General features: G+C 37.9%; 1 protein-coding gene across 3 annotated transcripts in view; it reads right to left on the minus strand.

Annotated features, from left to right (window-relative positions):
* Positions 1-15,482, minus strand: part of LOC131161851 (uncharacterized) — a 48,823-nt gene that overhangs the window by 16,119 nt on the left and 17,222 nt on the right. For 2 of the 3 annotated variants that reach the window (XM_058117832.1, XM_058117833.1), the window contains exons 4-7: positions 9,205-9,349; positions 8,957-9,067; positions 8,798-8,880; positions 8,650-8,707 (exon numbers count right to left, since the gene is read on the minus strand). In XM_058117832.1, the coding sequence (XP_057973815.1) occupies positions 8,650-8,707; positions 8,798-8,880; positions 8,957-9,067; positions 9,205-9,349 (397 nt within the window). The remainder of the gene's footprint in view (positions 1-8,649; positions 8,708-8,797; positions 8,881-8,956; positions 9,068-9,204; positions 9,350-15,482) is intronic. The other variant, XM_058117834.1, reaches the window with a different exon arrangement.

Genomic DNA, 15,482 nt, shown 5'->3' on the forward strand with positions numbered 1-15,482 from the left:
TTTCCTTCTCATTTTTTTCAGGCTCAAAAAATGTATCCCCGCGAAGAGCAGAGCTCCTATCCAATTAAGTGAACAAAAGCCAGAATACCAGCCAGCCCAACAAAGTTGTGCTTTGTGTTAATATCCATTAGGGCCTTAAAAGAGCCCATGTCTTCTATCCCAATTTTCAGCACTGGGGCAGTAAGTTGCTCCCCCATTATTGGGCCTAGATTTTGCTAGTTTAGACCCACTAAAATTATTCACTCTAGACTAATTAAATTTATGCCTACCATAGTTATTCCTATTGGTCCATTTAATACCTTTGTCCCTTCTTACCCTATCAAAAATTGCCTCGAAAAGATATTCCCCTATAATCACAGTCATTACTTTGATGATACCCAGAATTCCAGCGCAAAAAGAACCTTCCCTTGTAATTATACCCATCATGTTGATGAATTTCAAAATTCCAACACTGAAATCTCTCACCATCCCCCTATTCAAGGTATGGTCAATCCTTTTAGGAATAGATTCATTCCTTTCATTCCATTCTTGATTACCTTCACCAGAGTTCCTCCCTCTCCACTGATTTTCACCTAAAATCCCTCATCCCCTTTGGTTTGTGACTACCCCCAAACCTCTATCAGACTGCTGGTGTCGACTAAAAATATGATCAGTATACCAACCTTAGATCGTACATTTGTTGATCTGCAGTCCAAACTGCACATTACCGCCCCCTCGGTGGAATTCAAGCTTATGTTTTTGGCTTGTCTTCTTTAAAAACTTTGATTATATTGAAAAACTTTTAACCATCCCCTTGCCTCCCTCCTGGTATGCAAGCCACCTGTATCACACCTTCATTTAGGATCCTTTCTAGGTGTTCAAGCTTGATATACATTGTTCGCCCAAAACCTAATAGTTTAAGATTTTAGGTAATATGGTAATCTAACATGGTATCAAAGCTAGTTACCAAAAAGTCCTGGGTTCTAATCTTGTTGCCTGCATTTATTGTGTGGCGTTTAAAAAAATTATTGTATTCCCTATAATGGATGTTACCTATCATGTCCTTGTTGTCCTGCACGTGTGGAGAGTATTAAAGTTTGATATATATTATTGGCTCACAACCTAATAGCTTAAGCTTTTAAGTGAAGTGGTAATCTTACATGCTATCAAAGCTGGTTACTAGGAGGTACTAGATTCTAGTCTTGTTGCCCGCATTAATTGTGTGGTGCTTAAAAAACTATCGTATTCCTAGTAATAGGTGTTATCTATCATGTCTTTATCTCTCCAAGTGTTGTTGGGCTGCACATGCAAGAGAGTGTTAAAGCTTGATATACATGGTTGGCCTACAACCTAACAGCTTAAGCTTTTAGACAAAGTGGTAATCTAACACCACGGATAAGAACCAAAGAAATCTATTAGCTCTCAACCAAAACATAAAGAAGCGATTCGGGGCTTTGAATGTCTTGACCCAAGGATCCTCAATTTTTTAAATAGGAATTTATGCAACTGTTCAAAAAAGCCAATTCCTTTCCTCTCTTGTTAAGTTATGAAAGCCTCGGCCTCCATTCTTCTCTAAGATTTTGGCAACTCACCATTATCAATGAATGAGAATAGCTTCTTGCCTAACGAGCAATTGATCTACCCCATTCTTTAAGATAGACAATACCATGTTCAACACGACAACAAAAGAAAGGTTTTTGCTAGAGAATTAGAATAGCAAAGCAACTCTGGAGAATCAAAACAGCAAAGCAACTTTGCTGGTTAAGATGAGAATCAAAATCATAATGCAACTTCAATGGTGAAGATGAGAGTCAAAATCGCAAAGCAACTTCGACTGTGAAGAGTAGAATCAAAATCATGAAGCAACTTCAACTGCGAATAGCTTTCGCTGGTTGTAACCTTCTCTCTTTTGCCTTAGAATCAGAATTGCAAAGCAACTTTGACAGCAAAGAGTATTCGTCAGGAGCTACCACAAGAGAGACTTATACATACTCTTCTTTCTTAATAAAATTCTTCTTTTATCCAAATAATAATTATTTCATAAATGTAGTAGTTAAAGGAGTAAGGCACACTGAGGCCAAAAGGGTACCTAGAGCCAAGGCACAAAGGTAAGGTGCACATTATTAAATTTGTATGTAAGAGTTCGGTAAATTACAATGGAAAGGGTTGAAAAGGGGATTTCTTGGTTAACTTGGTTTAATTTTATTTTGGGACCTTGTTTTCTTTTTGTTTTCTTTTTTTTTTCTTTTTTTCTTTTTTTTCCTTTTTATATGGTGGACACCTTGTCCCCGCACATTCTACCTTCCCTTCTTTCTATCTAATATACATTCTTCTATTATAAAAAAAAAAAATTTATTAAAAAGGCATGGAATTCTTTTATGAAACCCTAGAAATGGTGAATAAACGGGATCATTTGGAACCACTTATAGAAAAGTACTTTTTTTTTTAAAAACAAGTACTTGTTTCATAAAGTACTTATCTAAAAGTAGCCTGTGATTACTTATTATAAGTACTTTTATCAGAAAAATACTTTTTTTCAAAAAATACTTATTCTCTTTTATTAAAAAATAAAGGTAGTGTAGAAAAGTACTTCTCGAAAGAAGTACTTATTTAAGTGTAAACCAACCACTACTTATTGACACAAGCACTTATAAAAAGTACTTTTCTAAATAAGCACTTATTCTTTAAGATGTTCCAAATAGGAGCTATCATGTTAGTTTGAGGACTAATATATATACAAACTAAATACATCTATGTTGTGTATGGGGTGGAATAGTTGTAATATATATGTGTATTAAACATATTCATAAGACAATATGTTTATTAAACATATTTGGTTACTATAAATGAAATTCATAAATCAATAAACTATTATTTGTCATGAAAATAAAGATAATTCAGACATGAATGGTTAAATAAAATGTTGTTGCAAGTTTAATTTTTCATATAATTTCAAAAGCCCTTCAAATAATATTTTCTTTCAATAAGAAAAATAGGATAGTTTTTTTTATATAACAAAAGAAGAGATTTGACTAATTAGGACAAGAATTTACAAAGAGGAGAATAAGACATATCCTGTCAAGATTATGGAACAAACCAGAAGAAAAAAACTAAAAAAACAAAATTAAGAGATAAATTTCACTTTGTGTCAAAATCACACTTTTGAATTCCAAGGAAATATCATTGCATAATTAAAATTTCAACAAGTTTCACTAAAATTTCGAGATTTTAATAACTTTCAAAATATTCGTTGAAATTTTGACATAAATTATGCAAGATGGAAATTGACTGCCATTTCAATTCTGAAGGAGATGGAAAGTGAAAATTTTGACAAAAAATCCGACAATTTCGTGGAAATTTAAGACCATGCTCAAAAGATGTTCAAACTCGTTAGTCAATTGAATTCTTCAATTAACACCTTCTAAGAGAGGCCCCCTTTCTATTAGACCATCTAACACAACAACTTCTTGTAAAATGCCTCTTTTTCATGGTCATATATCACCAAAAACTTCAGTTTCAAAGATTTGGGTTTTCCTTTCAAAAATGCCAGTATCCTTATAAAAAAGAACCCCGCTCAACCTTCCTCATAGCACTCCCTCCGCCATTCTCTAGCCAACCTCCGAAAATTAGTGTGTGTGTTTATGTGTGTTAGCCACATATTCTCAAACCTAAACAGAGCTAATCCAACTTCAAAGGGTTATACTCAAGAGTTAAAGGACAATAATCAAATATCAATAGGACAAACCTTAAGTTAAATAGGGGAATGCATCCTCCACCACTATGATGAATAGAAACATGTGAACTCTAGTAGCGAAAGGCCTAACAGCAAACCAGGTAAATTGAGCATTAGAAAGAGGAATATCCCGCAAGCCATAGTCCCTTATAAAAGAATCGAAGCCTCTCATACTAGAAGTCATTCGAGAACCTCCTAACTTCTTGTCAATGGATCTAGTGACACTAAGGGAACATTTGGTTCGCAACATCAAAAATATTCCCATGAAATGACATTCCTAAGAATACAGTTCCTCGGAATGGGATGCCTACCTCATGGGAATATTTTTGTTGGTTTGCATTGTAGGAACATAAGTAAGATTCCTGTGTCAATGTTTTGTTGTTGAACATGGAAATCCTAGCTAGCATTTCAAGATGACAACCATTATACGCTTAACATGTGTGTACCCAATATATGAAGAATAATTATATTTTCAATAGAAAGATTACAAAAAATATGTACTTAATTAAATCCATGTCATAAAATTCTTAACAATCATAAATTAAAAAAAAATCAATACTTAAATTATCCAATCAACTGAAATAATCAAGGTAATATGGTGTCTAAATATTAGTAATTAAATTATGTTATTATAACACAACAATAATAATGCTTTCAATTTATTAATAATTTATTATTTTTAAATATAATAATAGAGAGTAATGTAATAATACTAGATTAGTGACCCACTTTCGATCTACGACGGAGATGGCTAGGTTCCACAATTTCTTGGTTCATGGACAATGCGGAAGGACGTGATCAACCAATTCCTCCTACTCCAAGCATAAAAGGTCTAGAAGGTTTGCTCTCAAGAGAGATTTTGCCCATATCATCTCAGAAGTAATGGCTTGTAGGCAAAAATCTAGGGCTCTTTGGTAAAAAAATGGGGATAAAAACACCTGTTTATTCCATCGTGCAACTAATGCACACTGTAGATTTAATATGATAACAAGAGTAGAAGTGGAGGGAGAGATGTTGGCGGAGAGGCGAACTAAAGAGTTGCTTTTGCAATTTTTTCAAGGCCCTAACTCCCTGAAAGATGTTGCAAACCAAACGCTCCCTACAATAATCTCCTTGACACCAACTATGAATACACAAACCATAAATTGCAGCTAGCTCATCCCAAAAACACCCCTCAGCGAGGGCAATTAGGTCCATACATAGAGGTGACCCACTAGTGCCCTCGACACTTGGCATCTTTAAGGACAAAGATTGAAAAGGAACCTATCAAAACATCAACTTTGCAAGCAACATTCCTGCTCCAAACATCAATAATGACCCTCAAAGACATAGTATAAACTAGGAAGACCCAATCCTTAAACGTAGAATTGCAAATAGTTCTAACAAGAAAGCCATCCACCACCTCTACCAACAACTCTTGTAGCAAAACAACATTTGGGGAATTCTGTCCTAAAAACTGCTTAATCTTACAACACTTAGTCAAGCTTCCTAATCCCGTAATATTCCAGGCTTCCAGCACAACAGCTTCATCTTAAAATCTCATTTCCCACAACCCTTCCCCCCCCCCCCCCCAAAAAAAACCAAAAAAAAACATAATAATAATAATAATAATGATGGGAAAACCAATTTCTTTGCATTTCATTTTGTACTTTCTTTTTTTTTTCTTAAACACTGATAGTTCCTAGGGAGAATGCCAGCCTTCAAGTCTTGTCCTAGAGGATTAAATAACTTACACTTCATCTGATCTAGCAACTCCTGCAGGTCCCACCTCTCTCTCTCATCCCCAAGGGTTCTAAGGTCAAAGATCTACCAGATTCTACCTTCAGTACCTAACTCTCTTTGGTATGCAAGTAGTTATTTTTGAATGAAACTTTCACAGGCATGAGCAGAATATCTTTATCAGAATTAGTAACTTGGTGCAAATAGCTGGGAGTCCATGCACAGAAATAGGCTGCCACATTCATCCAGAGGAGGGGCCACACAAGAAAAGGAAGAATTACCCAAGGGATACACCATCAAAAATTCCCTCAGCCTCAAAGCTTTCTGAATCTGTGGAATTCCCAGTAAATCTGTACCATTATGTTCAGGAAGAAAACTATTAAGAGTCCCTGCAGAGCCTGCACCCTGTCATGAACCTCATGCTTTGGCTCCCCCATTCGAATATCAATCAAACAGCCACTTCATCAGCAAAAAGTTATGATCCCACTGAGCCTATCAAAGGGAGGTGTTTGTAGGTAATTGTCCTCAAACTTGCAAATCTCTTCTAGTAACAGTTTACTCTCCTCATGCGTTTCATCTAACTCCCGTTCATGTTCAGATATACTAAAACCCCTGCTGCATATATAGCCCCTTTGGTGTAACCTCTTCTGTATCTGATTATGCCCTCAAAACCAACCTCTTTTTGTAACCCTATCCCAATGCAACCTGAGTTCTCTTCGGGCCGTACCATATCAGTAGTCTCAGGACTTGATTTGACATCTTCCTCAGCGAGATCACTCTTCCCTTTCTCTGCAAGTGCTCCCTGTCTCAGCAACTGCTGCAATATTCTTGTGCTTGGCCACTACCAGTTGGTTCTATGGAGAAAGGTGCCTTTCATCTCTGTAAAGCAAGATGCACTGCGCCTTCCCTGTGACTCCCACTGTGCTTGAGAAAGTGGTTTCATTGTCTCCTTCCTAACAGTTCTTGCCTCAAAAATAGGGGCAACCCTTCAGAAACCTGCTGAAGACAAGCCCAGATCACATTGGCCTATTTTAGTCACACATACGTGATTATTCTCCTTCAAAACAGTCACAGAAGGACTGAGCTTTCTAACAACCCACATGCAGTTCTGCTTATAATTAGGCCCATATAGAAAGGGCCTAAAACCAGCCCATTTGTGTTGCTGCTGATATTTCGGCCCTGTAGCCATCACAGTGAGACCAACATGTTTAGCCTCAAAACATTTGAAATTCAAATTGCAGTCATATGACTCATATCTTCCAAACCCAGTAATAAATCTCCTCCCTTTCCTTGTATATCTAGAAGCAATCGGAAGCTTGCCTTGATGGTTGCCGAACAAATCCCGATGGTTATAGAGCCTCACTCCATTGAAATACATCCACCTATCCTCAGAAATGCTAGATAGAGAAAGATAAAAAAGGAGTCAAATTTCCTGCCCCTACCTCTGTTTATATTTTATTTGTTTTTGTTTTGTTCCCACAAATTCTGATCTTGCTAATGAATGATCTAGATTCATAACAGGGTCTGTAAGTATAACGAAAAAGTAAAGAATAAAATTCTTTTTTTCATTAAAAGATTGGTTATTAATCAATTTAGTAATAACGGAACTTACGGAAGAATTACTTTACTAGCACCCTGTCACTCTGACTAAAATGCATATCCATGTGGATATCATAAGTCCTTTGCCAGAAAGTTACAATGAACATGTCACATGCTCCTCTTGGGAAACAAGGGATTGGTGCCTTCCTTTTCCTCTGAATCTTTTGAAGCACAAAAGGAGACCCCAATTGTTAGTCAATGACTTCAATTGCAAGAATCCTCCTGCCACCCTCAAGAGCAGACCCCCCCCCCCCCCCAGCCTGTACCCAGTCCACATGGTCCAGATCAAAATGAGATCATTAGTTGCCAGAATCATTGTTCAAAACAAAGAAAGACATACGCTTTCCAACAAATTCTGAGATGTGAATGGCCCCATGGTCCAATCTAACTTGAAAACTTTGGGAAAAAGCCCAAAAAGAACGGAAAAATCCCATACTCTTTTTCCCGTCAAGCCCTGACCTTGTGAGAAAAGAGACCTCTACGAACAAAAGTAATGGACTGTTCATGGTTGAGAAAAAATGCATCAGACATCCAGAGGAATGAAACTTCCATGAGGTTATGGGTCAAAAGAAAAAAAAAACCAAAGAACCTTCACAAATCTGGGTACAGATGAAGGTACAGTTCAAGGTGAACTCTCATAATGGATTTACAATGAGGTCGAATGGGTGTGAATTTGAGTCTCGGTCAAGCTGGTTTCACAATGAAGAAACATGAGATAAAAAGAGAGAATTTCTAGTTAAGGTGGAATAGGTTCAGCTGAAATGGGTTTAAGGAGAATTTTTGGACTGAGTTTCAGTGAAAGTTGTGAAACTGGTCTCATGATGAAGAAACAAGAGGTTGAAAGGGAGAATTTCTGGTTAAAGTGGAATGGATTCAACGAAGAATTCATCCCTGTGACATAAATGGCATCTCAACAGTTCATCATTACTGGAGATATTCACATCGCTTATTGTAAAGATGCATGGCTCATATTCACATGCCATATGCTTTGATTTAGTGAGAAGCATTTTGTCAATAGTTAGCTGCTTGCTGACATTGATTTTTTCTTTTAATGCTATTCCATTGCAAATTAATTTCTTGTACTTGACTTGGGCCCTCAGTGATTTTCTCTTTGCAAATAAACCCAAAAAAGGAAAAAAGAGTAACCATCCCAAACCTACCTCCCTGTCTCCTTGCCCTTCAATACAACAGAAATCAATATATAGCATCCTCATTTATTTAAATGTTCTTAATTTGATTTAAAACTGAAAAGAGGATAACATTAAGTGAAATTGAAAAAACTTTCAGTGGGGTTCAAGTACAAATCAGCGAACAATGGGTGTGAATACTAAACAAAAGCATTCCAAATGCACTCAGGGGTAGTTTGGTAATAGAATAGGTACTAAATTCTATATTTGCTAGGCAAATATTACAACTAAACAGTAAATAAAGAAATCCCCATCCGAAAAGCATAAAATAAGATGCTCGTGAACAAAATAAGTAGAAACAAAAACATACACCCAAAATATGCCAGTTCATATATATGTTACATGTAAAGACAAGGGGAAGAGACACAGATACACGAGCACTATTTATATCTGGGTAACTTTTTTTGAACAAATAAATTATGGTTAACTTACTTGAAATATAATCATCCATATACTCCTTATCAATTTTTCCATGGGCCATTGCACCAACCTAAACATGCATAAAATTAGACAAAATGCAATTTAAAATCAAACAAAGCATATAAAAGAAAGCAAGAGTTTGTTAAATTTAAAAAGGTACCACAAAAACAGGGTTCACATCATCACTAATAGCAGCCACATAGTCCTGCATTTGAAAGGACTTTTCTGAACTATATGAAAAACCTGACATGCAAGCAAACAATTTATTTGAATATTATTGCAGTTACTAACAGGAAAACATTTAAACTTTAAAACGCACCTATTTTGCGAGAGTTCACAGGAAAATACTGCGTTACAGGATTCTTAATCACACGCAAAAGTTTCTCACGCTTACCAACTGCAGCTATACTTAGTTTTTGAAGCAGCTGCACTGCAAAAATGATTTAACATATGAACAACAAAATAATAAAGAAGCAGAAATGAACTCTGAAAAAGCAAAGTACAGAAAAAATATAATACTCTGCATCATGTGAAATGGATTTGGGTACTAGAATCATAAAAACTTACACATGATACCAGAGAACCGCTTATATGTCCTTGGAATACGAACATGTGGCTTAACTTCAAAAAGAACACCTTTCTCAGTTCTCACATATACAGCTCTCAACCTCCCAGCCTTATTAAGTGGGCTATCTAGAATTGTTAGGAGTGCCTGCACAGGTATAAAAACTAGAGCCTGTTTGGTTAGCATATAGAGAATAGTTTCCTGTATTTGGAAACACAGGATACAAGAAAAATGTGGAAAACGAGTTTGGTTAGTTGTTTTATGGTTTAGATATGGAATCCTAAAAACGGACCCCTTTCTTAAGTTCTAAGAAAGAATGTTCAGTGTGTACTTCAGTTTGGAAAATCCATTGGATACAGAGGATACAGCCTGCCTGAACTTAATTTGACTGATGTCATGCCCTACCAACCTTCTTTTATTCCCTCTTTCATCCAATCAATCTAGGGCTTTTGTCATGGTGGAGCACGACGACACCAACTGTAATGTGATCATCTAGTTCTTGGTTGCCTAGATGTCGATATCACCAACTTGACATCAATCTTACATTGATCAGTTTCTTCTTGCCAATTTGCCATCAATCATCAGGTTATTTGTTGACATCCCAGCAACAGGAAGGGGAGTTCTTTTCATCTTCAATCAGCAGAGGGGCACTTCCATTGATATAGAATCACTTCTGGATCTCTTTTGTTCATTTATCTCTGTTTTTGAGTCAACAAATTACGTTTGTCTGAATTTTGGATCTAGAAATCAGTTTTAGCAGCAACTTTCAACTATGGAAGATAAATTCCTTTTTCAAATGTAATTTTCAGTTGTAGCTGATTTTTCTTCAACTTTAATTTTCAGCTGTATATGTTTTTATTCTTTGTTCCCTTGAGAACTTTTCCTTGTTCAACTGTAATTTTAGCTGGGGCTGAATTTTATTGTTTTTTTCAGCTGTAACCTTTTTCCATTCCTAACTGTTGTCTTGATGTCTGCCCCTTTTTGGTTCATTTGCTTGCCTCAAACCATCATTGCTCATGTTAATTGTTAGAACTCGCCCAGCTGAAAATTCGAATGTGATTAAGCAAAGTGTCAAACATCAAACACATTTCTCTGACTGAAATAATTCAAACATGTTTTCAAAAACAAAATATGCAGAACAGAACTAATTACTTTAGTTCCCAAAAACAAAAATTTGGAACATGTTTTCTGCATTGCTAATCAAATGGGCTCTTAAGAATCGCAATCTTCTAAATCCACATGTCCCAATAGTTGTTACAAATAAAGAATGATTTCGATCCAGTATGTTTTTTAAAATCAAAAGTTAAAACAATTACACCAATGCACCATATAAAGATGCATATTCTTTATCCTTTTACGCATTGTTGTTAGAATCATATACTATTTGCAATTCAAATCATACAATTATCTTTAGAATAAGAGAAAAGTTTTATTAAAGAGCGAAAAAATGTACAAAAGAAGAGGACAAGATATCCTCCAAAAGTGGAAAAACTATAAAACTATCAACTCAAAGAACTGCCTTACAATCCATTTGAAGGTTGGACACTAATAAGCCCCAAATTAAAAAAACAAACAAAAGAAGTGGACCCAAGCAGTTCAAATAGTATGACTTGTATCAAGTCCACAACAAATATAATCAAATTTTACAAGAGAATTCAAAAAAAAAAATGATTGTTGCCAAATCTGTGTGAATCTAACAAAACAATTCTAAACCTATCAGATCCAGCTTGTTAACGTGTATTAGGCTTTGGGTTGAAGTCCAACCCTTATTTACTTGTACTACACTCTTATTACTTATATTGCACTTGTACTGCTTGTACTACACTCTTATTACTTGTACTGCACTCCTATTTACTTGTATAGCACTCCGTGCCTCCTATATAAATAGGCACTCATGTATACTCTTAGACACAAGAAATACAATAATACTTGTTCAGTATTTCTAAAACATGGAATAAGAGCCACTGCTCTGACCTTTTCTTAGCAGTCTTGTTTTCTTGGTGTTGCTCCTTCCCTATCACGCTTCCGCCACCGTCAAGGAACCACACCACAAACCACTGCATCCTCTGTCGCCGCCGTGCTCATCACTCTGATCAAGCTTCTGCAGGTACCATCAAGATCGTCGTTCGCCGATCTACTCATCGGTGGAAAACAGGACGTCATCGGAGCTCGCATGCACCTACACGTGCCACCACCGTGTTCTGCTTCAGAGTCAACACGCCTCACGCACCAATCGCCTGCTGCCTACACGTGCCCACGCACTTGCCACATCAGCCTACCACGTAAGCACGTCACGTTAGCTTGCCACGTCAACATGCCACATTAGCACTATTGACCGTTGACTATTCCATGGTTGACTTTTTTCAGACCAGGTTCTCCTTACCCAGTTTTTCACGTAGATTTCATTTTTGCAGTCTATTTTTGCATATTGTGCCTCTAAATGGATAAAAAGGACATTTTTTCTTCCTCACCCCATCAATACAACATTGGAGGGGACTAGGAATTATTTATCTTGGTCTCAAGCCATACGCAGTATTCTTAAGGGTCACATGCTTTGGCAATATTGTGCTGGTGCAATCACTATTCCTCTCAAGGGGGCAGCAGAAGAAGCTACTACATTCACTGCTCGCATAGTTGAATAGGATAGTCATAACCATATGATCCTTACTTCGCTCCGGAACACTTCCATCCCTTTCATCTCCAATCTGTTGGGTAGCTTTGATGATGCAAAATCTGCATGGGATATGTTGGCCTTCCGCTTCTCACGGATCCATGATATATCACTTAGTGGTCGAGTTGCATCAGCTCCGGTAAGAACCAAGGCAATCTATCAATGACTACTATGATCAGCTTCGCTTCCTTTGGAACCAAATTGACCTTTCTGATCCAACTTGGGCATGCTCAAAAGATGCTCAACGATATGCTGCTGTTAGAGATGAAATACATCTCTTTGAGTTCTTGATGTCACTTGACAAAGCCTATGAGCCCATTCGAAGTTAGCTTCTTAATCGCAGTCCTCCTCCCTCTCTTGATACTGCTATAAATGAGTTGGCTGGAGAAGAAGCTCGTCTTGGAACCCTTCAAGCCCAGAATAAGCTAAATGTTCTGGCTATTGCTCCCTCTGCTCCCACAGAACAACCTTCGCAATCAGGGTTTAATGCCTCTAGCTCTGGCAAGCAGTCCAACAAAAAGTTTTGCAACTATTGCAAGCGTCCTGGCCACACTATTGAGACTTGTTACCATCGCAACAAATCTATTGCAGTTGTTGCCAATTCCGAGTCTACTCCGCCAATGCCTTCCGTCTCAGCTGAGTCTCGGCCTTCTGGATCCTCTATCCACCTCTCCTCAACTGAACTACAGGACATAATAGCTCATGTTATTCGTATGGCTAGTAATGCATCTCTTTCCATTGCTCTCTCGATCTTTCCTGGTAAGTCTCAATCTTGGCTCTTTGATTCTGCCTGTTGAAACCACATGACACCTCACTCCTCCTTATTTTCTAAACTTGACCCTGCACCACACCCTCTAAATATTTATATAGCTGATGGTTCCACTTTACATGGCAATAGTCTAGGGTCTGTTTCGACCTCCAACCTTTCAATTCCTGGGGTCTTCCATGTACCTGACCTATCCTATAACTTATTCTCTATGGGACAATTAGCCGAACTAGGTTATCGCCTTACCTTTGACTATTCTGGATGTATTGTGCAGGATCCAAGGACGAGGCAAGAGCTTGGGACCAATCCTAGAATTGGGCGTATGTTTCCCGTGGACAACCTTCATCTTCCACCGGTTGCGATTTCTTCTTTACCTTCTCTCGCACTTTGGCATTCTCGTCTTGTTCATACACCTTCTTCTTGGGTACAACAATTAGCTTTTAGGGGTCTGTTAGGTTCTATGTCTAAAGACAATTTTGATTGTACTTAATGCCAATTAGGAAAACAACCAACTTTACCTTTCAATAATAGTGAATCTATCACTAATAGCATTTTTGAATTAATTCATTCTGATGTTTGGGGACCTTCTCTTGTTACTAGTATGGGTGGATCTCAATATTTTGTTATCTTTATTAATGATTATTCTCGTTATAGTTGGATTTTTCATATGAGATCTCGTTCTAAATTACTACCAATCTATAGTAACTTTGCAAAAATGATTAAAACACAATTTTCCAAGCGTATCAAGATTTTTTGATCTAATAATGCTCTGGAATATACTCAGTATGCTTTTCAAGTCATTTTGCATTCCTATTGCACTGTACGTCACCTAACTTGTCCAGAACCTCTCAGCAAAATGGTAGAGATGAAAGAAAACTTCATCATATTCTAGACACTGTTCGTGTTCTCCTTCTCTCTGCCAAAGTTCCTGCTCCTTTTTGGGGTGAAGTTGCTCTTCATGCTGTTCATACTATCAATCGCATTCCTAGTCCTGTCATCAAAAATCAAACTCCATATGAGCGTCTTCTTGGGTCGCCTCCAGACTATCATCACCTTTGCTCCTTCGGTTCTGCTTGTTTCGTTCTTCTTCAGCCGCATAAGCACAACAAACTTGAGCCTCAATCCAGACTTTGTTGTTGTTTCCTTGGCTATGGTGAAACTCAAAAGGGGTATCGGCATTATGATCCTGTCCCTCATCGTCTTCGTGTCTCTCGTAATGTTGTCTTTTGGGAACAATGATCCTTTGTTGAGCTCTCTCACTTTTGCTCTTCCTTGTCTACCTCCTCTGTGTCAAAAATCTTTCCAGATGAGTAGTCTATTTGCTCTATAGATGCTCATGATCCTCCTATAGACTTCTCTGTCCAACCACCAGATACTTTTGATCCTTTTCCTAGTTCACCCTTTCATGGATAGGTGGAAGATGAACAAGTCGACGACGGGCTACCCGAGTTCAGATGCATACTTGGCTTGAGAAATGTGAAGACCATCTGTGGAATGAATGATTTCAAGACCCAAGAAGTAGCTGAGATGACCAAGATCTTTCATCTCAAAGAGCTGACTAAGAAAATCCTCGAGTTCTTGAATGCAACTGAGGTCATCACCAATTATGATCCAGATAAAGGAGAAGCAAAATGGTGCCTTTGTCAGTGCAACGAAGAAATAAGGTAGAATCATAAAGACTAGCAGTGTAACCCAAGCGAAAGATGGTGGAGCTGAACTTGGCATACCAAGCTCGTGGAGCTTGTTTAAGACCACAAAGTGCACGTCCAAGGTGACAAACCTTGTTTGGTTCAACAAAGAGACTAGGGGGAGGTTGCATATAAACTTCTTCACTTAACTACCCATTAAAGAAGGCATTTTTGACATCCATCTGGAAAAAGTCTCACTTACTAGCAGTAGCAACAGCTAAAAGGGCACGAACATATGAGATACAAGCAACTGGAGCAAAGGTCTCCTTATAATCAATTTCGTACTCCTGTGTAAAACCTTTTGCAACAAGACGAGCCTTATAGCGCTCAATGGACCCATCAGAACGAGTCTTGATCTTGTAGATCCACTTACAACCAACAACAAACTGTCCAGGAGGGAGAGTAACCAAATCCCAAGTATGGTTCTTAGATAATGCATTAAGTTCCTCTTTCATTGCAATCTGCCATAAAGGGTCAATGGAGACCTCACGATAGGTGTGAGGCTCGTGCAGTGTAGCAAGGGTAGTGTAACAAAGATAGTCAAGTAAGTGAGCAAGAATGGATCTTACCCAAGTTAAGTGACGAGGTGAAATGTCTTCTACAAGATCTTCAAGTGGAGCAAGAGTAGGAGACCCAAGCTCAGGGTTGGGTAGCCCGTCATCGATCTGTTCATCTTCCACATGTTCATGAAAGGGTGAACTGGGAAAGGGATCAAAAGTACCTGGTGGTTGGACAGAGAAGTCTATAGGAGGATCATGAGCATCTATAGACGAAATAGGCGCCTCATCTAGAAATATTTCTGACATAGAAGAGGTAGACAGGGAAGAACGAAAGTGAGAGAGCTCAACAAAGGATCGATGTTCCCAAAAGACAACATTACGGGAGACACAAAGAGGATGTCATAACATCGATACCCCTTTTGAGTTTCGCCATAGCCAAGGAAACAACAAAGTTTGGATTGAGGCTCAAGTTTGTTGTGCTCTTGTGGCTGAAGAAGAACCGAAGGAGCGAAGGTGATGATAGTCTGAAGGTTACCCAAAAAGACGCTCATATGGAGTTTGATTTTGAATGACAAGACTGGGAATGTGATTGATAGTATGAACAGCATGAAGAACAGCTTCACTCCAAAAAGGAGCAGGAACTTTGGCAGGGAGA

The sequence above is a fragment of the Malania oleifera genome, chromosome 8 (genome assembly GCF_029873635.1).
Source record: "Malania oleifera isolate guangnan ecotype guangnan chromosome 8, ASM2987363v1, whole genome shotgun sequence".
Taxonomy (NCBI): Eukaryota; Viridiplantae; Streptophyta; class Magnoliopsida; order Santalales; family Ximeniaceae; genus Malania; species Malania oleifera.